The sequence below is a fragment of the Rhipicephalus microplus genome, chromosome 3, assembly GCF_043290135.1.
Source record: "Rhipicephalus microplus isolate Deutch F79 chromosome 3, USDA_Rmic, whole genome shotgun sequence".
NCBI classification, from domain to species: domain Eukaryota; kingdom Metazoa; phylum Arthropoda; class Arachnida; order Ixodida; family Ixodidae; genus Rhipicephalus; species Rhipicephalus microplus.
The window spans coordinates 24,054,093-24,080,429 of NC_134702.1; the positions used below are offsets into that span (position 1 = coordinate 24,054,093).

A 26,337-nucleotide genomic window follows, 5' to 3' on the forward strand; every position below is an offset into this window, starting at 1 on the left:
ACATCACTAGAACTCAAAATTTCTTCTCCCTCTTCCTCTGAAGCATTCAACAGCAGATTGACGAGTGCTTGACGTTGAACGTATGGTTTCATTAGGTTACTGTGGTAAATTTTGTTCGGCCGCCTTCCTAATTTCACTTCATAATTGGTATCAGAAATCTTCGATATTACTTTGGCGGGCCCTTCCCAATGAACCTCAAGCTTCTTCTATTTGGACGGCCGCAGCAGGATTACCTGACTACCTACTTGAAAGGTTCGCTTCTTCGCCGATTTGTCGTAGTACTCCTTCGACAACACTTGTGCAGCCTTCATGCGGCTTTCCTCAAGATCTTTCGTTTTTCTAAGCCTCTGGAGGAGGTCTAGAACATACGCACCTACATTAGGGTCCTCATCGAATTCCTCCCAGGACTCGCGTAGCATTCGCAATGGTGTTCTCAAACTCCTGCCATACACAAGCTCTACAGGGCTAAATCTAGTGCTCTCATGAGGAGCTGATCTCAAAGCGAACATAGCGGGAGGAATACACGCTTCCCAGTCGCATTTGTGCTCGTAGCAAAGAGCTCTCAGATTCGTTTCAGAACAGAATGCATACGCTCTACCAGATTAGATTGCGGGTGTTGGATCGAGCTGTGCACTACTTTTATTCCACATTTATCCATAAAGGTGGAGGTAAGGCAGCTGGTGAAGACACTACCACTGTCGCATTGGATTTCAGAAAGAAATCCGACACGTGCAAATATAGATAGCAGTGCCTCCACGACATGAGGGGAATTGAGCTCCTTAAGTGGTATCGCTTCCGGAAATTTTGTGGCTACACAGAGGGCCGTCAGAATGTACCAACAACTTTGCCTTGATTCTGGCAATGGCCCGACGATATCAATTACTAGGCGCCGAAAAGGTTCTGTGATAATTAGCACAAGCTTCATGGGTGCCTTCCACTTGTCCGTGGATTTCCAAGCTCTCTGACAAGTGTCGCATGAGCGTACAATGTCTTCGATATCCTTCCAGCATTTAGGCCAATAAAACTCAAGGGAAAATTATGCGAGGTCGGGTAATCGCCTTGAAGGGGGAGATATTGCCATCTTGCCGTTCTATATCAGCAACAAATGGTTGTTTTTCTCGCCGCGAGATGACGCGAAAAGAGACTGGTTGCTATCGCTTCCGCTTGAACGCGCTGCCAGAAGCCGCCGGAGCACGCAGGCCACGCGTCGCCATGTTTCCTTTCATGAAAATTGAGACTTCATATATATTTAGCGTCATTTCATGACGTGTCGCTCAATACAAAAACTTCAGCACAGTTACCTTCCCTCCGCATGCTTCGCATAACGTCGATTCGGTACGTGGTGATCTGCCAAATTTTATCGCAAGCACAGTACATGAAGGATTTCCGTTTACGGTCGGGTACGGTGAAAAAAAGAAAGCTTGACTAAGGTAGGCTGATGAGTCCATCCCGCTAAAAACAAATCAAAACAAACGGAAACGAAACGCTTACGCATATATTCATATCATATTCATGGTTGCTCAATCACACACGATCTTTTCCAGCATCTGTCTTTAGAAGTTTCTCCTGAAAATGCCCCACAGAAGAGGACTCGCGTTCTGTGAAGCAAAACGTAGGCAGAAAGGGCGAAACGTGCCAGATTACGTGTTGCATGAGGTGTATAGGTGGACGTGTAAGGGCGCGCCATGCGCACAGAACACTGAGACGTCAGGTGAACATGACACGTGCAGCTCACAGCGTTTAGTCCTCGTTATGCCTCTTCTCTTTCACTTGGCCAATTTTCGTTTTTCTTTCTTTTTGTTGGCACATGATTTGCGCTGCGATGGCTGCTTCCACCCCAGGACGCCGGCTGCACCGGATACAAGGAAGCTGAGTCAAGTGACGAAGTGCAGCTGTGGGTTAGCCTCCACCTGCGCGTGTGGGGCTGCCTGGCCTTCGCGGACTAATTAATCCTCCACTTCGGTTTTTGCTCTTTTTTACGCCCACTGCGGCGAAATAACCGCGCACCCTGCGCGATGGATAGATTAAAGAGCAGCGTCCCGTTACCATTACCGACACCCCCCTCTGGGTATCGGCTCCTTTTTGACCGCCAGCTGAGCCGACTGGTTGCCTGGACAGCTTCAACAAATATGAGCCGTCTGTTGACAAGGCCGTCGTATTCGACGGCGATTTCCTTGGTCTTTGCACTCATTCTGCTCGCCACATGTAAGTAACTGTGCGAGGAGTTTTTAACTATTCCTGGTAAACTTGTTGATCTAAGATGGTTTACGAGGTTTAATGTCCTACAGGCAACACGGGTTACGAGAGAGGCCGCACTAATGGGAATCGCTTAATTTTAAGCACCTGGTGATTCTATTGTAGTTTTTTTTTCTACTCGTTAGCGTGCACTAACATCGCACGGTACACAGGCTTGTACAATATCGCAGGTATACAAACCGCGTCTTTCATGTCAGCAGGCGAGCATAGTAACTCCTGATCCTCCGCGGCGTCTGGTAATTGCTTCCCAATTGTTTGCAGTGAGTATAATTTACGCTTATGTGATGGGAAGGAGATGTAAGTTCACTTTTCAGCACTTTCTCTATTGCAGGCTATCAAACCAGACCAGCGCCTGCTTAACGTTCAGGCTTTCTTTTTTCTCCCTCTCAGCAGGGTTAGGAATTGGAAAAATTGTTTAAGGATTTTGATTACTTGGTGCTTAACTATGGGAGAGCAGTAAGCCGTCCCTAAATAAAAGAATGACAGCATATCCACGGACTGAATGATGGAGAGTGAGGCGAAACATGCGTCCGTCCCTTCGTTCTTGGTTCCGTCCGTCCATGCGTCCGTCTGTGTGACCGTCCATGCGTCCATTCGCCCGACCGTGCGTGCGTCTGTTCGTGCGTCCGTCCCTGCGTTCGTCCATGCATCCGCCCCTGCGTCCGTTCATGCATCCATCCGTGCATCTGTCTGTGTGTCCGTTCGTCCATCTATTCAACACTCCAAGTACCACCATCTCGCATCTTTTCATCATATATTCCCCATATAGAAGCACCGCCATCCAGCGGACATTCCAAGGACTAAACGAGAGGTGGCACACGCACACTTTCTTACGGCTTACGCTTCGGGTCTACTTCCCACCTTTAACCACCTCGAGTTCATGGTATATACTAGTTCACTGTATTCATGGCACTGCGGCCCAACGCTCGCTAAACCTTTCTAAAACCAAGGAGGTTATGCCCAGCGACTATAACGTAGCAACCCTTTCTTGTCAGATAGCGCTCACTGTACAGTCGCGGCCACTGTTAGAGGGAACGTCGCACGCGTGGCCGCTCTCTTCGGGCCACCAAGCGGGCGCCGCGCGAAGTATTGCGGCGCAAGCGCAATCAGCGCCAGAGGCGGAGTTGGCTGCGCGTCGTCTGCTACGGTGCCTTCCACTTCGCCGCACGCGCTCTGGTCCAAAATACTGTAGCTATGGAGCTGGATAGAAAGTATTTGAACTGGGTTATTTCAGCGCGCCGTTCATGCTACACCCAGTATTCGGCTTTGAATTTCAGACGTTCGTTTTTGTCGCAAAATGAAGTTGGTCGCTGAAATTTCACTGTGTTACAAAAGGAAATAGAGCACGTGGCATAAGATTAACAGAGTGTGCCTTGGATGCTTCGCATGTCAAACAGCGCATTTAGGCGACGAAAGTTACGCCCACTTTTGATAAAACTCTGCTCGTTATTAGTTTAAAAGGGGCTGCATGTGTTCTTAGTGTGGCATTTCGTCAGAGCAATACCTTCCGGCATGGCCAGAGTTCCTGAGAGTGAGCGCTGGGAAATCATCGAGCTCTATTTCAAGGGTAGGTCGCAGCGAAAAATCGCCGAAGCGACGGGAAGAACGCTTAAGACAGTCAACAGGATCGTAAGAGCATTTAAATCTTGCCGCCGGATCAAGGATGCTCCGCGGAAGCCGAGGTCTCGAGTTACGACTGAACAAGAGGATGCTTGGATCGTTGCGGCGGCAGCCGTGAAGCTAGGTCTCTCTGCTCAGCAAATCAAAAATACCTTCGACTTGAGAGCATCCGTTACAACGGTCAAGCGACGCCTCCGGAAAGCGGGTCTGAAGAGCAAGATTGCAGCCCAAAAGCCTCTTCTTCGCGCTCAGAACAAAGAAAAACGGCTGCAGTTTTCTCGACAGCATGCGCAACGTTCAACTGAGGAGTGGAAGCAAGTCGTCTTCACAGACGAGTGCACGTTCACTACATCGTGCGATCAGCAAGCCTGTATTTGGCGCCCTGACAACACCCGGTAAGCTACACGAGAATGTGTTTTTGGAAAAGTGCTTTTCGTAAGAAAGAAATGTCCTTCCGGCATGGGCTTCCAATTTTGTACTGTGAATACGTTTAAATGGGTGTGTCATTCCGTTTGCATGCACACATCTCGAGACTCCCGGATGCTTCCGTTTTCATGATGATTATTGATTATGAGGTTTAACGGCCGACGCTACACAGGCGATGCGACGCGTCGTAGGGGGGGGGGGGGGGAGGCGCTCCGGAATAATTTTGACCACCTAGGAATCATTAACGCGCACCCAAATCGTTTAGAAGAACGCAGTGACGACTTATGCGACTGCGGTTAATCGTAAAGGCATTTCAAACACTGCACGTTTAAACATAGCTTGAACAAGTTCGTAACGGCTTCAGCTATCTGTACGTTTCCTTATTTTATGCGTTCACAATCGGTAGTCTAGACACCCAATTGTTCTTTTCTTTTTTTCCTTGATGCAGGTACCAGCCAAAGTTCTTACAAAGAGTCTCGAAAAGCGGAAGGTCAACTGTAGGTGTTTGGGGCATGATCACAAAAGACGGTCTCGGACCTCTTGTGAGAATCGACGGTAAGTTCACAGCGAACAAGTACTGCGAAATTTTGACCCCAGTGGCCCATTGCGAACTTGCAAAGGTGCACTTCTCCGGGGCTGGTCCTGTATTCCAACACGACCGTTCGCCTGTGCACACTTCGAAGAAAGTTGAAGCCCTACTACGCCACCTCAACATCGCCGTTTTAGAGTGGCCGCCCCAGTCCTCAGACTTCAATATTGTTGAAAATATTTGGGGCCAAATGAAAGCGGCACTCGCATCCAAGCCCCTCCATGGAATGTCAAGGGACAGCCTTTGGAGAGCAGTCCACGCTGAATGGGAACGCCTTAAGCTGGATGCCATCCTTGTGGATTCGTTATACAGTTCCCTGCCACGTAGGATGGCTGCCGCGATTGCTTCCGGGGGAGATGCAACCAGGTATTAAAATTCGCCTTCGTCATTAGTTCGGACATTGCACCCTGCTGCCTCGATTGTCTCCGAAAGGAAGGAGACCATCATCTAAGCTTCATTTGCAGCCGTGGTCTTGGCTTCATTGTATATATAATAAATCTGAAGCACAGATTTATCAGTATCTCTTGTTTGTCGTGTGATTTTTTTTTTTACTTCCTTAGCATGCCAATTATGAAACCCACCCTCTGTGATCAAACGGAACTTTTAGAGGTAAAAGGCGCAGTTAATATTTAGGCGTACAGCATGCCTGCGCGCTTTCATAACTGCTTTATAATAGTATCTATTGACGCGCCAATGCTACAGGGTTTGTGTATTCCTAAGCGCGCGCGCAATCTAGGTTTCGAGGCGAAGTGGGAGGCACCATAGCAGACGACGCGCAGCTAACTCCGCCTGTGGCGCTTATTGCGCTTGCGCCGCAATAGTTCGCACAGCGCCCGTCGTGGCGCTCCGCGGAGCGCGGTCACCCGCTCCGTGTTCCCTCTTACAGTGGCCGCGACTGTACATGCCAATGGCTGCTAAGGGGGAATGAGAGACAGGAGAATTCGGCTTTTAGTTAACGCGCACGCTGCGAATTTTTTATTCTTCAACAACGCACAGAAGAAATCTCTCACCGGCACCACCTTGGAGGTCAAAATGTAAGACTGGTTACACACTACGACTACTACTACGACTACGAGGGACGAACAGATGCCGTTATAAGGAGCTTCGCCCCTAAAACATGCCCTTGTGTTTGTACTTGTACCCTGGCCTAAGAAAGTACTTCATATCCTACTATGAAAGAGCAGTATATGCAAAGCGTTAGATTTGGCCTTAGTGGTTTATGTTGGTTAGGATTTCTAGAGCCTGTAGATATGTTGCGGGGAAGGTGAACAGTTTCAGCTTGGTGCCGCCACTCAAGCTAGTCGTTAACAATACCAACACCCGTTACCTCGTCTCAAACATGTCACTTAAAAATGAGCTTTCTTTGTTATCGCACTTTTATTTTATCGATATTTTTTGCAAAAATTGGTGCTTTTACGTCCCAAAAACCACGATATTGTTACGAGGAACGTCGCAGTGCGGGGCTCCGGAAATTTAGACTGTATGGCGGTTAAAAAGTGCACGGTGATAGCACACTACATGGGCCTGCAGCATTTCGTCGTCATCGAAATGCGACAGCAGTGGCCAGAATCGAACACACGACCTTCCAGTCCGCATCTGAGCATACAGTAACCATTGCACCACCACGCCACACAGGTGGCAGATGATTTATTGAACGTATAGTTGTGCTGATGTTAAAGTGACACATCAACCTTCCTCATTCGTGCTTTGCATGGGTTCGATTCCCACAGTACGTGGGATCTGCCAATTTCTCGAAAGAGTTCGTTAATGTACATCAATAATACGCTAGCAATTGATGAAGTAGACCACTGCTACTCGTAGTCCCCGACGATATTGCTTAGTCTTAAGTCTCATTGACACTATAGTGCAAAAGATCCTCGGCATAAATTTCGCACAATAACGCCTTTTAAAGGTAAACATAGTTGACAGATATCTAGTCTGACTGGGTAAGAAATTATACGAATAAACAGACTATCCAGGCACCGTTAGTCTATAGTTTTCAATATTGAAAGCTGATCCTACGCTTCGAGACCATTTCGGTGTCTTCTACAAGGGGGGGGGGGGACTGTCTGGCCGGCTCCGATTGATTGATATTTGGGGTTTAACGTCACAAAACCACCATATGATTATGAGAGACGCCGTAGTGGAGGGCTCCGGAAATTTCGACCACCTGGGGTTCTTTAAAGTGCACTCAAATCTGAGCACACGGGCCTACAACATTTCCGCCTCCATCGGAAATGCAGCCGCCACAGCCGGGATTCGATCCCGCGACCTGCGGGTCAGAAGCCGAGTACCTTAGCCACTAGACCACCGTGGCTGGGCTGGCGGGCTCCGAAGCTAGCGACTTTTATTAGTGGCTGTGTTCCTCTCGACTGTTGTTCTTTCATTAGTTCTTGTTACTGCGCAGTAACAAGAACGATGGTGTACAGGGACAGTTTGAATGTAATAGACTAAACATGGCTGCAGGGTCTGTTTATTCGTATAATTACCCTTCTACACACCGCAATTGCTGGGCTGCTGTGAGAACTGCCCCACGGGACGTTCCCAGCAAACAATCTCGTAGTGCGCATAAAAAAAAAAGAGTGTGCGGCGTATTCACAACTTCACGACAGGGTGCACAACGCTTACTTCTCGTCCGATTCAAGAACGTCTTCCAACAGTGCGTTTCTGTATATAGTTGCACTGACCCCTGGTGCTGCTTCGTATCGGCTCTTATCTAAGGGAATCCATTTCAAACTCATTTTGTTTTTACGAGCGGCAGCTGTGCTGACACACGCGGCTGCCTTTGTACCAAAAAGTGGAAGACTTTCGGCGGGAAACAAAACGGCACGTGGCTACGTCCGACTACGCATACGCTGCCGCCGTCAGTATTGATCGTGTTAGAGGTGCCTTTGACACGTGTTGAATATTTATAGCACAGGCGGACGACTCGACACTGTGGGCAACGCATCCTTTATTAAAACTTGGGGAATGGCAAGCACAGCTTGCTGTCACCTCTTGTTAGTGTGTGTGTCGTGTCCCGTTCGGTTTTTTTTTTGTTTTTTTGACGCGTGCCTTGTTGTCACATTTACCGAAATGTTCCCCAATGTTCAGTTTCAGTTTATTATTAATTCAAAATACAATTAATTCCTAGAGCAAGAAACCCCGTGGTGTGTACAAAAAAAACTGCCTGTACACACGCGCTGGTTGCCGAATTCCTTTCCTGGAATTCTGCAGGCCCTGGTATGCCTGCTTAAGAACACCACATGATCTGAATTTGCGGGAGCCTTCCACTGTGGCAGCTGCTATAGGCTGATTTGCGTAAATACGTAGGGCTTTCATCATTACAAACGCAAAGTTTGTACTCCGAGGCAAATGACGCAAATTTCTTCCTCTAGAGTGGGCCCTGGAGCTTCCCTGTAGGAAATAGTGAGCATTATTGTCCCCAGCGATCACCCATGGGCTTGGAGTCGCTGTCATAATACCGCGTAAACGTTCGCAGTCGAGGCGACTTGATGGAGATATGTAAGCTCCGAGAATCGTGAAAGTAACCTTATTCTTCTTCACAGTAAGGCACACATATTGATTCTCTTCATAAAGCGAGACTGTGTGGTGAACTAAAGTGAGGTCATTGCGCATGAATACCATAACCTTGCTGCAGTCTCTGTGAGTGGAGGACCTAAAGCACTCATATCCTGACAGTTTGAAGCAGACAGGTTGGGTTCGAAAGTCACAATAATGGGAGAACAGTTGCCAAATACAAACTGTCTAAAGTCATACATGCGCGACTTAAGACCTCTGGTGTTCTACTGAAAGACAGATGCATTCTTGACTTCCACTCGAAACGACGGGGCCTCGCTGGCCGTGGTTTTATCCTAAAAGTGCAAGCACCAGACTCAGGGTGTCCAGCACATGAAGTGCGGTCTGCGCAGACGGAATCTTCATATTTCTCAGTAGGACACGCATGGCACTCATCAGCGATTGCAGCAAGCTTATCACATGTTGATCTTCATTCATCGCGTCACTGGTTTGAGAGGCCATCAAGAGCGGCGGGATTTGATGTGACTCAGAAGTAAATTGACCTCGTGGAAGTGAGGGCTACTGTTCGGAAGGTGGCACTGCTGTCCCTGTCTTCTGTTTCGCAGTATTCGTCTTCATTGAGATCGGTGTTTGTGGGTCAGTCACTTTGACAGAGGATGGCATCTCTCTATCGGCAGAGCAGTCCTGTCGTGGTCTTCGGCCTCAGCGCCGTCGTCGGCGAAGTGTAGCGGCAGCTTCCCTGTGCGTTGAATTGTCCCGCACCATACGCGTGAGTACCGCGTGCTCGTTTCGCACGCGCGGGCAATCTTTGGATGAGGCTTCATGAGCGGCGTGTTAGTTTGGACATCGTAACACGGTGGCACCGCATGCGTCTTTTAAATGAGAGTCCCCCATGTGGGTATGAGCCAAGATCTCCTAGGAGACAAGACAAGACAAGAATGAGAGTCAGTGCATCACGTGCACACGACTTTGTTCTCACACACACTTTTTACGTGTCCTATCTCGAAACACTTGTAGCAATGCAACGGCTTCGGAACATATGTACGTACTGAGTGACGAACACGACCAACTTTGCCGTACGATGGTAGGCTGTCTCCCTCGAACACAAGCTTCAAGCAGCGTGAGTTGCCAAGTCTGGTGATGTGCGTGATGCGAGTGCCATCTGAAGCTGGCTTTATTAATATTTGCAGGTCATTAGCTGGGATGGAAAGATCCATATCATACATGACGCCTACAGTGCCATTACAACCTGTAGTGACCATTGGCCGAACTTTCACGTTGCCGATTTCTGTTATGTGCCGAAGGCTTTGCAGCGTGCTACAGTGCAGAACGTCTACGGCAAAGACATTCTTCCGTGCATTGATCCTCACGTCTTTGATCTCATTCAACGCGGTTTCCTCGAGAAGCACAGAAAGAACTTGCCTGTTGAGGAGTCGCAAATTGGACGCAGGGTCTTCGGGTATGAACAGCATCGTGTGCGGCCAGCGCTGTGGTGCAGTCTTAACGGTGGAAACACTTGCCGACGACGCCGTCCGCAGCAGTCTTCGTTTTTTAGTTGGATTCATGGCGACTTTGAAGTCATCGTCCGATGACTCGAAGCCATTCGACTACAAATCGGTTGCCTCGCTGTCCGTGTCACTCGACGCGTTGTCACGTTTCCTGGACGAAGCCCGATGGGACAGTTGCACGCCAGGAACATTCTCAGGTGTGTCCTGAAGCATCACCGCAAAGGAGGGAACGGTAGCTCCCAGGATTTGCAGGAAAGCAAAATAAAAAAACTGAGACACTGATTTCAGCGGAACACCAAGCATACGATGTACAAGACTGCACGAAAACACCAGAAAAGTGCACTGGTCTTCAGATCTTGAAACGCGGGGCAGCGACAATATTCCAACTTACCTGAGGATAGAAGGTTTCACCCGCTACGAGTCCTCCAGAGACCTCAAGTACACCGATTGGCCGAAATTCAAAGTGTTAATGGAAGACTATTGTAGCGACGGCTCATCCTATAACCTAGAGGACTCGATAAAAGATGCCCTGCAGAATACCACGCATTAACTTTTGACTGGTTACAAGCCCACCGATTTTGACATCAAACTTGAGAAACTTCGCGCAAAACGTCGACGTGCCGAACGTAGGTACAGACGGACAAAGTTCATGGAAGGTTTGAGGATGGCTAGACGCATTCAAAAGAAAATACAACGGCACATGGATAAACTGGCTTGGCGACGTTGGACATACTTCTGCGACTTGTTGGATCCAAGAAAGCCCCTATCACTATTATGGAGAACTGTCCATGGTCTTAGCACAACCTTTGGTCCGCAACACCCGTTTACATCTCCGGCGCTTAACCTACAATGCAGAGAGGTTGACGTCGCAGAATTATTTTGTAGAAGAATTGCCGGCGAGTCCCATTTCACGGAAACAAGAATGGAATCACTTGACAACCCACAGCCCTCATGTGATCCCCGTATGGAGTGCCAGTTTTCAATGGATGAGCTAGAGGTGGCACTGACACTGTGCAGACGTTCTTCAGCACCCGAACCTGACGGCATTACCTATCGTGCCCTTTGCAATCTTGGAGACGAAGCTCGGAAGGCACTCTTACGCATATACAACGACTCCTGGCAGACTGGTATGATTCCCCAAGTATGGAAGTCAAGTCACCTCATTCCACTTCTAAAAGCTGGTAAATCTACTTTGGATATTGCTTCAGAGCGTCCTATCGCGCTTGCCTGTTGTGTGGGAAAAACAATGGAAAGAATGATTCTAAGACGAATGAAGTAGTATTTAGAGCACTACGAAATCTATCCCGTATCTATGACCGGACTCAAACGCGGCCATTTATCAATTGACAACGTTGTTGATCTGGTGACATATGTTGAACACCAGAAAGCCTGTAAGAGACTGTGTGCCGCCCTGGTTCTAGACGTGAAGGGGGCTTAAGATAATGTTACCCATAAAGCCATCCTTAGTGCTCTGGAAACAGTAGCTCTTCGTGGCAAAATATATATGTAGGTGTACAGCTACTTACAGCTGAGATCATTTTACGTGATGACAGCGAATGGCGCAACATCTGATTATTACAGCAGCCGAGGAGTTTCTTAGGGAGGAATGCTAAGCCCTACACTTTTCAATATCTCATTGGACTAGTCGAGCAGCTACCTAGCACAGTAGAACTTCCTGTCTACGCTGATGACATCTCCATTTGGACATCAGGTGTGACAAGGCCTCAGCTTCGCACCCGCCTTCAGAAGGCTGCTACAGCGACGTCATGCTACCTTCGTAAACAAGACCTCGAGGTGTCCTGCGGAAAAATGTGCAGTGGTAGCGTTCACGCGCAAACCAATGTCTGCTTACAGCATATCAATTAATGGAGAACACATATCATTCAGTAGAAGCCACGGGTTTTTAGGAGTCATAATAGACAGAAACCTGTCGTGGACTCCACACGTGAGCTAAGTGAAGAAGTGGCTGACCGCAACCTGTCACATGTTCAAATTCCTTGCAGGAAAGAAATGGGGAGTGCCCGTACCACCCATGCTGGAACTTTACGGTTTCTTGCGGTACAGCTTACCTGCAATATCTAACACCGGCAAGACCAACCTGCACACAATTCGGAGCATTCGAGCCCGAGCACTTAAGATATGCCTTGGATTATCCCGTAGTGTTTCAACGGCTGAAACCATTGCTATCTCTCAAGATCACTCAATCAAGACGCATATTAGTACCGAGACAATACGCATGCATCTCAGGCATTATGCCAGGACCCCTTCCAACCACCTCACTAGCCTCGCTAATGAAAGGCCCCACACGACATACGGTGCCACTGTATGCAAGTATCGATCATTGTTTACTGAGGCGTACGCTCCTGCATCAAAGCCACTGCTTCCTCCTTGGAGCTTGAGCCGGCCGCGAGTTTACTTAACGATCCCAGGAATGTGGATAAAATCGACAGATGCCCTAAAACAACTAAGTCTATTCCTACTGGATCAAAACTACAGTAATAACGTGCACATTTACACAGATGGCTCGACCACGTCGTACAGTTCAGGTGGAGCAGTGGTTATACCATTACAAGGGGTAACTCAGCGTTTTAAGACTTCACATGCGACAACGTCCAAGACAGCAGAACTCGAGGCTCTGCGTAGGGCTCTGGAACTTATGAATTCTCAAGAAATACCAAGTGAATTGGCCGTGTTTTCTGACTCGAAACCAGCGTTACAGTGCTTGCTGTCAGTTCTCCGACGCGGATGCCACGACAAGTTGACCTACCAAACCGTGAAACTTCGCCACCTCTTAATACAACAAGGCCACGACATTCAGTTTCAATGGTTACCTGGGCGTTGTGGTATAAGCGGAAATGATTCTGCAGATCATGCTGCTCGCAAGTCACACGAAGAAGCAAACAATGTTCCAAATCCGTTTTCAAGAGCGGACTCTGCGAGGCAGATTCGTCAACTGGCCCGCAGTCTCACACTGTCTGAGTGCAACACACCAGCATACGACGTACCGGACTACATTATCTTGACCCTTCACTACAACTCCGGCCTCCACCAGGCCTACATCGACGTCAAGCTTCGCTTCTCTATCGCCTTTGGCTGGGAGTTGCTTTCACGAAAACTTATACCACGTTAATTGGAATAACTGACAGTGCGGCATGCGATGTTTGCGGCATTGATGAAAATATCGAACACCTGCTGTGTCACTGTCCTCTATTTGCCTCAGACAGACAAGTATTTGCCAACGCTATGCGGTGACTGGATGATTGGCCTATTTCTGTGCAGGTGTTATTACAGCAGCGTCCACATCCCTCGACAGCCCACAATTAAGGCAGTGAAAGCCCTCCTGTGTTTCTTGAGAAAGACGGGTTTGTGTGAACGCCTTTGACCTGCGGTGAACTTCTACACGCCGCAGTAAAACAACTGTCAGTCTCTTCTTTTCTTTTCCATCTCTTCCCTTTTTCTCATCTTTCTTGTCCCCTTCCCTAATCCCCCAGTGTAGGGTAGCCAACCGGATGTCTTTCTGGTTAACCTTCCTGCCTTCTACCTTTTGTTGCTTCCTCCACTGTGGCGTGAATAACTATTATATTGTGGTTTCTAGCTTGTGAAACTCCATGAATAATTTACAGCGGTGCTTCCTACGGGAGCCTAATATTATTATTATTATTATTGTTATGATTATTGATATTATTATTATTATTGTTATGATTATTGATATTATTATTATTATTATTATTATTATTATTATTATTATTATTATTATTATTATTATTATTATTATTATTATTATTATTATTATTATTATTATTATTATTATTATTATTATTATTATTATTATTATTATTCGAAGGTGTACCTTTGCTAGTGTACCCTCGCTCCCAGAGATGCCATAATTTATTTGCAACTGCCAAGGCGCGACGATAGTAATAGCGCGAGCTGCCACATGTACTGCCAAGCGCGCCTCGCCAGCATGAAATGCAGAAAGTGGGAGTTTAAAATGCGAAAAAGCGCCTGTTCACGCTGCACCCGTTTATAAAATGTCATCTGGGTACGACTGCGCTGTCATCTGATGCAACAACAACCAGCACAAGAAGGAGAGATTGCTGAGCACTGCTTGTGAAGCTCACAGCGCATCGCGGGAATTGTGCCGGTGCGGTGTTTTGCGATTGCACAGATTTCAGTCCACAACAAAAAACGTTGAGCTCTGCCGCCTTAGGACATATTCGCAATCAGCAGGAAAAACTACGAGCCCAGCGAAGCGTACAAGTAAGTATACTTATTGCGTTTATTCAAGCTCGACTCCAGCAGTTTCACTTTACAGCAGCGATTTGCGTGCAGTATGCCTGTAGCATGAGGCACAAAACAATTGCCGTACTCCTTCGCAGGCCGCATGTCTATAATAGGATCGACGTAGTACGACTCACAACAGGATGCACGCACCGCGCATGTTTAATACAACTGCAACGGTCTATGCATACTACCGCGATGCGTGAATGGCGCGGAAAGCATGAATTTCGACTCGGTCGAACTGTGACATGCCTTGACTATCACTAGGCGAATCTACACGTGCTTTCGGCCGGTGTCACCGTAGCATTTTAGGGGCGAAGCTCTTTAGGGCGTGGGCTGTGCGTCCCCTGTAGCCTGTATGTAGCCACCTCTAGTTTAGTTCTTGCAGTGTTCACTAGATGGCGGTACCGTCCCCTGTATGTAGCCACCTCTAGTTTAGTTCTTGCAGTGTTCACTAGATGGCGGTAGCGTCTCTTGTATGTATCCACCTCTCGTTTAGTTCTTGTAGTGTTTACTAGATGGTGGTACTTGTAGCTGATGATGAAAAGATGCAAGATGTTATAAACTAGAAAGAGGTACTTGTAGTTGATGAAAGACGCGAGATCTTATAAAATAGGAATGATGTCACATATGGCGCGTGTCATTGGTTGAAGGCAATCGTTCGATTTAGTGCGGCGACGTACGCTAGGGGGAGCGATGTAATAAAATCGAGTGGGCAAAATGTACAGAGGATTCATGGTTTACCAGATTTACCTCCGGAGCTTCGCCCACTCATCATCATTCACTTCGTGGATATGGCGGAATTTTTCTAATGTATTGTTCTGGCTTGCCCTTTTGCAGCGCGTGTGTGTTCCGAGTGCCCGGCAGGACTGGCAATCGGTACACATGCCGTGCACGAGCGGAAGTTGGAACCAGATTCTAGCGCTACGTTGACGCCGGCTTACAGCGCGAAATTCTGCCTTGTCACAGCCAAGGCACGCCGCAGTTCGATTGTGTCGAAAGCAACGCTTTGCGCTGTTCGCGTTTCTTTCAATCGCAATAGTACGTACCTGATGAAGCTGCTTCCGTAGTCTGCGATGCATGTGCTGCAGATATTCCGGACTGTCGAGGAAAGTCTCCTCGATGTTCCACACGAAATCAGCATGAAATTTCCGCACAGGAACAGCGTGAAACATGCTTACAGCCGGACTCGATTTGTGAAGTTTCGCGTTTGATTTGCAAGGCGTCTGCTCGCCTGGCAGTTGAGAGTGTTGCTTCGCCGCGCTTACAACAGACGGCGCCACACGCATTTCAATATGGCAGCGAGCACTGAGCTCGCTGTGTGCTGGTGTATAACACCCTACGAAAATTGCCATCCCAGCAGTGCATTTTGCGTTCAGAAGTTAAGCCAACATTAAGAGGATTGGTGTAGACTTAGACGCGTGAGCCGCAGGGCAACGTCAAAGAATCAACACAGCGAGAAAAGTTGTCGGTGCCTTCATACAAAACAATTTAAATACCCCCCCCCCCCACAAATAAAAGGCGTCTTCCCAGCCTGTGAGTGTGTTTAGACGTGAAACCAACGTTAGTAAAGATTGGGGTAAGGATGTAAGCTTAATTTTCGTAAAATGGTTATTGAAATACGTGTGTAGTAGTGCAACCTTCAACCAAGGCAAAAAAAAAATACATCGCGCATGGCGCTAAGCAGGAAAATGTGCTCTTCTACTTGGGTTCGGTGAGCAAACGCCAAATTTTGTGCACCTCGATGACGATGCCACCGACCATTTGAGGCGCTAGACTGCGCAGTGGCCTGAACGTTGATGCGCACGCCCATAGCCTGGCCTTTTACATCAACGAGCTTCCGCCATGTCACCTCTGTGAAGTTGGCTAATAAGCTTCGTTGGTCACACACCTTCACAAAACGGAATGACTTGTGCGTTTATCATTATCTCAGTCTCTGCAAAACTACAGCGTGAATGAAAAAAAGACCCCTCTGTGTGCCGTGTAACCTGCATTTCGAATCACATCACGTAGATCAGCGCGGACTTCCACGTTTTTCAGGTTTGTTACGGCTACCTGCGTCGTGCTCACTCTTTCTTTTTTCCTTTCTCAGGTCGCTGCGAGGATGAATGGACGTACGGAGATGGTGAGTGTCGTGCTCGCTGTCCTGGTGTATAAAGGTCTTGCTACGAGCATTATGGAAGAGATTACAACAAATAGGCATCGAAACAAGGATTTAGTTCAGCAGAAGTGAATATTCCTGCGCGATTTTTCTTTTTTGCGTGGAGAAAGTCGCTTAACCGTAAAACAATTGAACTTGAACGGCGCTCGTTTTTTTTTTCGAGCATTGACGTTAGCATGCCGAAGTGAAGGTTGCATATTTGAATTAATGTTTAGTATAAGCATACTAGTCACGGCTCTCACATTCAGATTATCCTTTCATAATAAAACAAAACAGCTGCCCATCGTCTGTTGTTTGGCACTTAAAAAACATGACCTAATTGTATTTGCTAGTAATAACAAGTACCAGCAGGAAATCTGTCAGCCCGTTGACTGTTGGTATACTGCTGAAAATGTGCGAATCTGCTAGCTTGCTTTGCGTTAGTTCTTTGTTTATTTCTTAGGCATTACCACTTAAAGACGTCAGCATGCTGGAGCTCGGATCCCATCGTTGCTACGAGGGAATGTTTCAATACAGGGCGTCCAAACTACCTCGCAGCACAACAACAAAAATACGAATGCCGTTACGAAAAGCAAACCTAGTTTATGTTGTTCGTAGTGCACTGTTGAAGCGGCTTCTATATTTTATGTTAATGAATAATAATAAAATAGTTATATTTATATTGTAACTTGCCAAGTACGCATCTAATTACCAGTATGTCAACGATGCATATGTAGGCACATTGCAATTATATCTAAATGCGCTACTATCATAAATGTTCTAATTGCGCGTTCATTTTTTTTCGTTGATAAACACAGCCCGCTAAATATGAAAACTTCATCATGACAATACTTCCGCGCGCATTAGAAAGCTGCGCCCCCAACCAGGTTCACTGTGAGTTATCAATGAAAAAAAAAAAAAACTCCCAAGCATTTCCCCGAGGGTGAACATGGTTAAGTGCGAATGCACGGGGTGATGCTATGAGGAGTATTTATTAATTCGCACTATTATATTTAATAATCACACTATGGTGCCTTTATGGTGTAATGGTTCCTGGGAATCGCAAATTGATCACACGGGGGAGTTTACGTTAACTCACTGGCGAATGCCAACGGATTTTAACTTTACTCCCCCTCATAGCATCACCCCGTGCATTCGCACTTAACCATGTTAACTGTCGGGGAAATGCTTGGGAGTTTTATTACTGATGATGATGATTAAAGTGTAATTAATGAATTTAAGTGTTGTTTGTCATGAAGCATTTGTACAATGATACATTATATACGAAGTATTATTTATTTACACTTCACGATTTTCGTACGATGCATTAAGTGCACACATCGCGAGCGCGTCACACACACAAAAAAACTACACTACAGATTAGCACCTATTCGTGTTATCGTTGTATCTCACGGTTAGTACCAGCGCTTTGTGATCCGAGAAATGTACGGTGAGCGGATCCGGCAAGACGGAGCGGACAGTACAGTTCCTACTGAACGCCAAGTCTATGAAGCCACCGTTGATCGTGGTCGGAAACTCAAGAGACAGACACGTCATCGAGTAATTGTTCAGCATGTGGTCAACCAACCAGCCATTGTCCTTTCTAACGTCCACGTTAAAGTCACCCACCACCACAATCGGAACCGAGGGACACGCGCGCACAGACTCACTCTCCATCGCCGCATCCATCTGCTCCAAGACGTCATCTCTCGAGAGGTTCGGGGCCAGGTAGACGGTCGCAACCAGGACGACATCGCCGGAGTAGGCACTGGTGTAGACGGAGGCGTACGGCCAGTCGTCTCTGAGCGGCGAAGTACACACGGCATGCGAGAGGACGTTGGCGTAGACGTGTCCAACCAAGCACACGGCGCAGTACTCGCCCCGGCTTCCACTCCGGGCGAAGGAGCACGGGTCGTCAGCGGGACACGTTCGCGGCGATGCATCAGGAGCGAGGTCGGCACGCTGTAAGACCAGGAGTTGGGTCCGGTCCTGCTGTCGCCTGAGCTCTTCACTGAAGGGCTGGTAGCGCTTTAGGCAGACGTCCACTCCACCAGCCCTTCTCTCGGCGAGGGCCCGGGTCACGCGATCGTAGCCACTCAGGGAGACATCGGCAGCGCAGTCACCGGAGGAGTGGTTCCAGGTCTCCGTGAGGCAGAGGAGATCAACTGTGGAGAGTACGGGGTCGCCGGACTCGAGGCCCTCGTGCATTTCATCATACTTCTTCTTGAGGGCCTTGAGACGCTGGCGTTCCCGCTCACTCTCAGCATCGTCTCCCTCCGGCGCAGGTGGAAACGGCACCACGATCCTCGTTTCATCACTGGGCATGAAGGGCGTCCCGAACCGGCACTTGGTGCGGCCGCGCTTGTTAGCACGTGTGGGTGTGCTGATGCGTCTGCGTGCGCGGCAGCCTGAGGAGCGTAGTGTCGAGCGTGAGGAGTTGGGCCACCATCTTGAGGGTCTTGGGCATGACACCTTCCTCACCGGTGAGCTCCTCGTCGGGCGCTTCTTCAAGCCACAGGATCACGTGCACGTGCGCGCTTCCTCTCTGCTGGAACTCCACCCGCTTGAAGTAATCCCGGATCACGTACGGGTGGAACGGCGAGCAGTTTCGGTTGGCGAGCACGTTCATGATGACGTCGAAGATCCTGTTGATGTACATCGCGCAGGCAACGGGGTCTTTGTTCACGAGCTCCACGCGCTCCCAGGCCATCATCTCGGACACGGGCCGAGGCGTGCCGTCGGGCCCAACCCGCAGCCGCTCCAGGGTCTCGAGCAGGCGCTCCCAGTGGACCTCGGACGCGGACATGGTCAGGAACGCGTGCGGCTTGCCCAACTGGCGGATCATTGCGAAGAGTTCACTCCTGCGATCCTGCCAGTACTGGACCGTATTTGGAACGCCCCGCATGAATGCGAGGTGGTGGTCCAGCAACTCCTCCAGGAACTTCTTACCGCCACTCTCGAGCTGCTCGCGCGTGATGGAACCAGTGGTCTCGTTGGTGCGAAACATCATGTTGCTTTCCGCAACGTTGTACCGCATCACCTTCGCGGCCACGTACAAGACGTGCTCCGGCGTTGCTCCACGCCGGTCGGTGCGCCGTATCTCGCTGCTGGCCATGGCGAATGGCGTGGAACGCGGACCGATGATCTTGCGAGGCACGCCCATGTATATCGTGGGGAAGGCGAGCTCTTCCGCATACGCATCCGTGAAGAGCGCCAGTGGGACGCGGTTCTCACCCGGAGCGAGGTGCAGGGTATGCGACTGATCGATCAGCTTGTCAGCGGCAGCGGCATCGTCCAGTTCACCGCTTCGCTCCCCATCATCTCTCATCAAGAGACCGCGCGGTCGTTGCTCACCCTCCTCATAAAAGAAGATCGTCTTTGACATGGCATTGAGGGCAATGGCTAGTTGCACGGGGTCGTCCAAATCTATGTTCTCGGGGACAGTCTCGATGTCATCCGCGTCGTCTCCCCCCTGGGCGCGTTCACCTTCACAAACGGCCGCATCATCGTCATCGAAGACACCCAGCCGACTCCAGTCGATGCACACGCCGCATGCTCCAGGTGCTTCAACCACGCCAAGATGTTACCGCGCTTCACCAGTCCACGCCTGTACGTAGCCGGACTCACCAGCCTCCGCTTCACGTGCACGTCTATCGCAACGTCCTCGGGAACCAGCCGCGGAAGACACTCCACCACGCTCGGAACGTCGATGGGCACGTTCACGATCTGTCCCTTAATGTCGTACTGACCGTTGCCCCGCGTGAGCCGCCTGATGCTCATGAAAGGGAATCGAGGCGAGATGAGGCGCTCTTCCACCGGGTTCAGATCGGGGAGGTCCGCGGGACGAGGCGGGTACGCGTAGCCGTGGCTCTTGCTCAACGGCGGAATCCGCCCGGCCAGCAGGGACTCTCGGCAAGACGCACACACCCGGAACGCACCGAAGGGAGCCAGCCGCGGGTCTTGCGCATCCATGTCGTCGCATCGGTGTTCGCCCGACCGTCTTCCGAACTCGTTCCAAAGAACCCGCAATGCGTTCAACCTGTTGGACTCGTTCTTCACGCCGGAAATACAGCTCAGGTTGTTATCGAACCACAGCTGGTCACACACGGCGCAGCTGTGACCGAAGCTGCGATCCACAAAGTCGCGTTTGAAACGCGCGTCCGGACGAGCAAAGTCCAGGGCTCGCACCCTCTCCCGCGCGGCACGTTCACTGGCTCGAACGGCTTCGGGAACGTCCACTCGCCGTTGACGATTGCGAGCGGCGTCTTGACGCCGGCCTTCATCGCCTTTCTCCGCCTGACGCTTGCGTTGTCGTTCCGCTTCTTGGGCCGCGTTCGCAACTCGATGCTGACGCCTCATCTCGACCTCGCGAGCGCGCAGTTCACCATCCGCTGTACGCTTCGCCCGCTTGTCCTCGGCCTCGCGAGCGCGAAGTTCGGCATCCTCTGCACGCTTCGCCCACTTGTCCTCGGCCTCACGAGCGCGCAGTTCGGCATCCGCTGCACGCTTCGCCCGCTTGCACTCGGCCTCGCGAGCACGCAGTTCGGCATCCGCTGCACGCTTCGCCCGCTAACGTTCGGTCTCAAGAGCCCTTCGCAGCGCCGCCTTGTCTTCCAACGTCGGCGAAACCACCGCGGTACCGTCACCTCCAACGACGGGTGCAGTGCTGGCATTCGGTTGTACTGCATTCGTTGTTGATGGTAGCGTTGCCTCCGGGACATCCATCGCACTACTCGCTCTCGACGGGAGACAGAGAGAGAAGGCAGGCGCGCGAGAGAGAGGGGTGCGCGCGCAGCTGCAGCGAGCGAGGAGAGCGGAGGAGCGAGCGAAGGGGGAGGGGGACGCGCGCAGCGGCGTTAAAGATATAAGGCGCGTTACTGACACCGATATCAGCGTCGCGTCCGTGGCTTATTCGGTAGAGCGTCGCGCTGCGGCCCGCCAAGTCCTCTTTCTTTTAAAGATAGAGAGAAGACTGCGGACGCCGCCGACGGCGGTGGATGGTTCGGGGTCGCTTATAAAGTGTATTCACACTTAATATGGATCGCCTTATCTGCCCTTACTCGGCCGAAGGAAAGCGCCGCTTTGGTCACACAGAGCCGAGCCGTAATCACAACCGCGCTTTTGCCACGTTTTCCATGAGAACCATCGGCCGTGATATCTGGATAATGATAGCGGCGTACGATCGAGTGGAATGAATCGCCGCAATATGGCGACGCACGTTGGAGATACAAAGACATCCAAAGAGGTTGCTTGCAGTAAGTTTGAGGGCGCTGCTTTCTTTTGCGCGTAGATGCGCACGTGCACGTGCTATTTTTCATATTTCATGGGCTTGTTTTATCAACCGGGAAAAAAATGAGCACGCACTTTTTAAGTTGTTCAAGATAGCGCAGCTAAGTGTCATTGTATAATACCCTGCATCACGGTTAACCTGCCTGATTTTCTCCTTCGTTTCCCCTCTTTCTCTTGATAATCAAGTGAGTGCTGATCAAGTTATCAATACAACTATGACTAATAATTAGGCCTCAATAACGAAAAAAGTAGTGGTGAATCATTCTGCGTGATATATAGCTGCGTGATAGTTAAGAGGCCCTGCATAAGCACGTGCGATTGTAGTAACCGCTTCATTATCCTCCAGAGGTGTCTTTTTTCCTCTGTGCCAAAATAGACAATGGTATTCATCCCTGACCCTTGGAAACTTGAGCACCCATAGCATAATCACCTTTGTTATTCCCATAGCGGAGTGTTATAATGCAAAACCTACCCCACAGAGCAGGTGTGCTGAATTACCGCAAGGGACAATACAACTCTTGACTGTGTCGACAGAGTACAGTTTGTATACAGGACATCAAACTTGTGTTGCTGCTACCGGTGGAAATCAGCAAGACAAGTGTGAGAGCCTTATCAATCAAAGTAGAAAACGCTCCTGCACACCAACAGTCTGTTCCTCCATAGTATCAGGAAAACCGTTTCAAGAGTCCCTCATATGATTCTCGTAGCTCAGCGATTAACGGTGAGATTCGCTGGAAGATTGCCGATGTTAGATACAAGTAATGTGCTCCTCATTTGTTTTTTTTTACTTAAAACTTCATTGTGGGAGCTTGTATAACGAACTAAAAACACGCGAACGTTTCGTCGAAAACATTTCGTTCGCTGGACTGCTATTTTTACCGTAAACAGCTAGCATACAAAATATTTATACAATATAGTATGTTTACATAGTTGTTCATCTATGGATAGACACCTTGCAACACTTTTTTGTGTCCGGTCAGAAAACGCTGCAGATCGGTAGTCGAAGCTCCTAAGGGCCAAACATCGTGGCCTAGTTTGCGCCCTGGAATTTACAATTAATTTTCAAAGCCATAAATATCTCGCTTTCTTCTCAACAATGTCCACTATAATTAAAAATGATCACGTCAAAAACACACGATTCGACGGCCATTGACTGACTTGAGCATGGTAAGCTGCATAGTTACAGCAGCTGCCGCTGTATGACGCGACGTGCCTGCTCACGCACTTTAAATCACACTGACAGTAAGGCGCGTGTTCGAACAAAAATAAAAAAGGATAAGTGCTTAAGCTTATGATGCGCGCTGACATACGGTAGTAGCTTCCGGACCCATTGTCGATCCCCCTCCTCCCCTTTCCTCGCTTTAATACGCTCGTCGGAACAAAGGGAGAAAGAATTTTTTTAACCGTACGATAAATACTCCCTTCTTACTCGACAGATTCTAAAAAGTCTAATCATGAAACAATAAACTTTTTTAAAACAGTCCTTTAAATGGCTACTTAGAAAATTGCTTCTCGATCCCACTTAAAGAAATAGTTTGTTTTTCCTCATGCGCCGTCGTAAGGCTTATTGTCATTCGTCAATTATGAGCCGAGTGCAAAGCTTCACAGGTTGCCTTTCTCGCTGCCACATCTTTCAGGTGTCGCCCAATGGCCGAATCTTGATTTGGACGTGCAAAACCAGTGCGGCGGCTACTACCAATCACCCATCAACATAGTGACGAGAAGGACAACCTACGACAATCTCGACGTGGTCTATTACGATGGGTACCTCGATCCATTGCAAAGTATATCCATTGTCAACAATGGCCACACGGGTACGTTGAGTGCGAATAATCTGTTCGCCTAGTATTCTGCTTTATCCGATGATAAAAAAAAGATAAGCCAGGAGTAGCATAAATACCTCAGAAAAAGATATGATAAAAAAACTAGTAGACGAAAGCACACCGGCACTATGTTGAAAGGGCCCTTGAACGGATTTTAAGTAATTCTCTAGGCGAATCATTCACGCCATTATTTACAAGAGTCAAGAGACGGAAGAACCAGCAAGAAATGTTGGATCAATTTTTAGTACACTGAGTTTACATCAAAGCAGTGAATGGTTAACTTTATCCAACACTTTAGCACATACAGTTGATACAACTTTGATCAAAACTCAACAAAGATCCTGGTATATTCTCTGTTTGTTTTTGTTTTTTTCCTCTTTCACTGAGAGACGCTGACCACGAATTTGTAGTCACCGGTTCACGTGGTCCTGTTTTTTTCAGCCATAATAAGAAGCAGCCGTAAGCACCTTCTCGATCTGAATGCCTCGCATTATCGACGCGATGTTAATGAGGATTCTTACATGACTGAAGGAGGCACTGAAGCATTTGCAATATCGTCTCGGGTTGGGTGATGGGCGTAACAAGTCAAACTTGACAGGACAAAAAGAAGAACAGTGACACGTGTGTGCGTGTGCCGCGTTTGTGTTGTGTTACACTTACGAACTGTGGGTCACTAATCAGTGTGCCAGCTAATGTACGATCTTCTAGCACGAGTTCGATCCCTCACGGCGCACCGTGCACTCTCGTGGTCATGGTAGCATTTGCAGCATTTGCAGCATTTGCTAAAACGCGAGAAGTGTGAAGTTCAAGCTGAGCGAGGTGAATGATTCGCGCTTGTAACTGTGTTGTTTGTCTTTCGAAACAGTGAAAGTATCGTCTAGCAAAGCCAGTAATGTTGGCATCAGCGGTGAGGGCCTGAACGGATGGTACAGGTTTGACCAATTACATTTCCACTGGGGAAGTAATTCCAGCCTTGGCTCCGAACACCGCATCGATGGCTACACTTATCCTATGGAGGCAAGATATCTCTCTCTCTCTCTCTCTCTCTCTCTCTCTCTCTCTCTCTCTCTCTCTCACACACACACATATATATATAATCTGTCAGTCTTTCATTTTCCCCTTATATTCTACTGTTTCGCTTAAGTTCGAGATGTACTCTCTGTTGCAGATGCACCTCGTACACATGAACACGAAGTACAGCACGGGTGAAGAGGCCCTCAAGCATTGGGACGGTGTTGCTGTGGTTGCAGTGTTTTTCCAGGTATACAACCGCAGATGTCAGTAAAATGTGGTAATCTAATTTATAATACACGACTGCAGTGGCTATTACGGTCTGCAGCTGTTCATAACGTCTCGTGTTCATTTACTGGGCACTAGAGTTAAACGAGTCACAGACAGTACATGCTCCCTTTAGAAACCACATACTTTACGAACCACATACCGTACACTGCTCCTTTACTGTGTAGTCTAGTTAAAGGGAGCCGGTACAGTAGAGTTACTGTACAGGCTATACAGTACGTTTGCTCGTCACGGAGACGTTATGATTATCCAGGTGGAGTGCCGAAATGCTCGCCAAGTTATGATGAAATGCGAATCGATAGGACGGGAGAATCGATTTCCGAGCACTCCACGGTGGCCTTCTATCATCGCTATTCCCAGTGGATTTTAGCAGTGCACAAGTTTTTAGCATAGCATAGCCTTGTAGCATAGCCTTGTACAGTATGACATAGCAATGGAATTGTAAGGGGATGGTAAGGTGAGCAGGAGGGGTAGATAATGAGGAGAGGAGATGAAATGCAGAGAGAGAGAGAGAGTGAGCGAGCGAAAAAAAACGAAGAAAAGAGACTGAAAGATAGTGAAAGGAAGACGTATATAGAAAGAGAACAAAGAGTGAAAAGGTTGTAAGGTGAAAGAACTAGAGAGAAAGGAAGAGAAAAAATAAGAGGTAAAAACAAATAGATGAGAAGAAAAAACATACTAAGTAAAAGAGAAAAGAGAAAGAAAGAGAAGAAAGGCGCAGATTGAAAAAATAAAAAAATGACACAGAGCCATGATTAGAATATTATAGCAAGGGTGGGAGCGAGACAACTAATCTTCCATCAAGAGAGAGAGAGAGAATTAACTTCTTCATTAGAGAATCTCGCTTACTGTAGAGGCATCCTCAGTCAAATATGCCAAGAGCGTTGTCTGGCTCCTGGAGCCTCGGAACCAGCCTTAGCTCATCGGTGAGGCTGGAAGTCGACTCTGATAGAGTTTGATATTACCAGTGTATAACTGTCACAACTTCGAGGAAAAATTAAATTACAACAGCTGCTTGCTAGCGATAGCAGCAAGTCTGATATGGGCTCCAGCTCACGAGGACCTCGAAGGCAATGAAATGGCAGACACCATTGTCCGCGTGCTCACTCACCGGGTAACACTTTGAGACACTTGCGAAGTTGATCCCGAACCGAATGCAGCATTAATGTGTCGAGAAATCACCGAGTTCGAGCACTTCGGTCTCGCAATTTATCCTAATCCCTGTAGGGACCTTACAAAGGCAGAGGAACGCTTGCTCCTGCGCCTTTGCACCAATACACTGCTGTACCCGGCAGTATTACAATACTTCGACCCTGTCTGCACAGTAAATACTACACATGGTGTGGGCATGTCAATCGACCCCTCACCTCATTGAAAAATCAAACCACGACCGAGAGGATTGGTATTGATGATTGATATGTGGGGTTTAATGTCATAAAACCACCATATGATTAAAAGAGACGCCGTAGTGGAGGTCTCCAGACATTTTGACCACCTGGGGTTCTTTAACGGGCACCTAAATCTGAGCACACGGACCTACAGCATTTTCGCCTCCAACGAAAATGCAGCCGCCGCCGCCGAGATTCG

General features: G+C 48.5%; 1 protein-coding gene across 1 annotated transcript in view; it reads left to right on the plus strand.

Moving 5' to 3' along the window:
- Positions 1–1,977: 1,977 nt before the first annotated feature.
- Positions 1,978–26,337, plus strand: part of LOC119163379 (uncharacterized) — a 40,652-nt gene continuing 16,292 nt past the window's right edge. Inside the window, exons 1-5 of the mRNA XM_075887608.1 lie at positions 1,978–2,205; positions 16,292–16,324; positions 23,266–23,442; positions 24,317–24,468; positions 24,620–24,712. Coding sequence (XP_075743723.1) covers positions 2,016–2,205; positions 16,292–16,324; positions 23,266–23,442; positions 24,317–24,468; positions 24,620–24,712 — 645 coding nt within the window. The 5' untranslated portion in view covers positions 1,978–2,015. The remainder of the gene's footprint in view (positions 2,206–16,291; positions 16,325–23,265; positions 23,443–24,316; positions 24,469–24,619; positions 24,713–26,337) is intronic.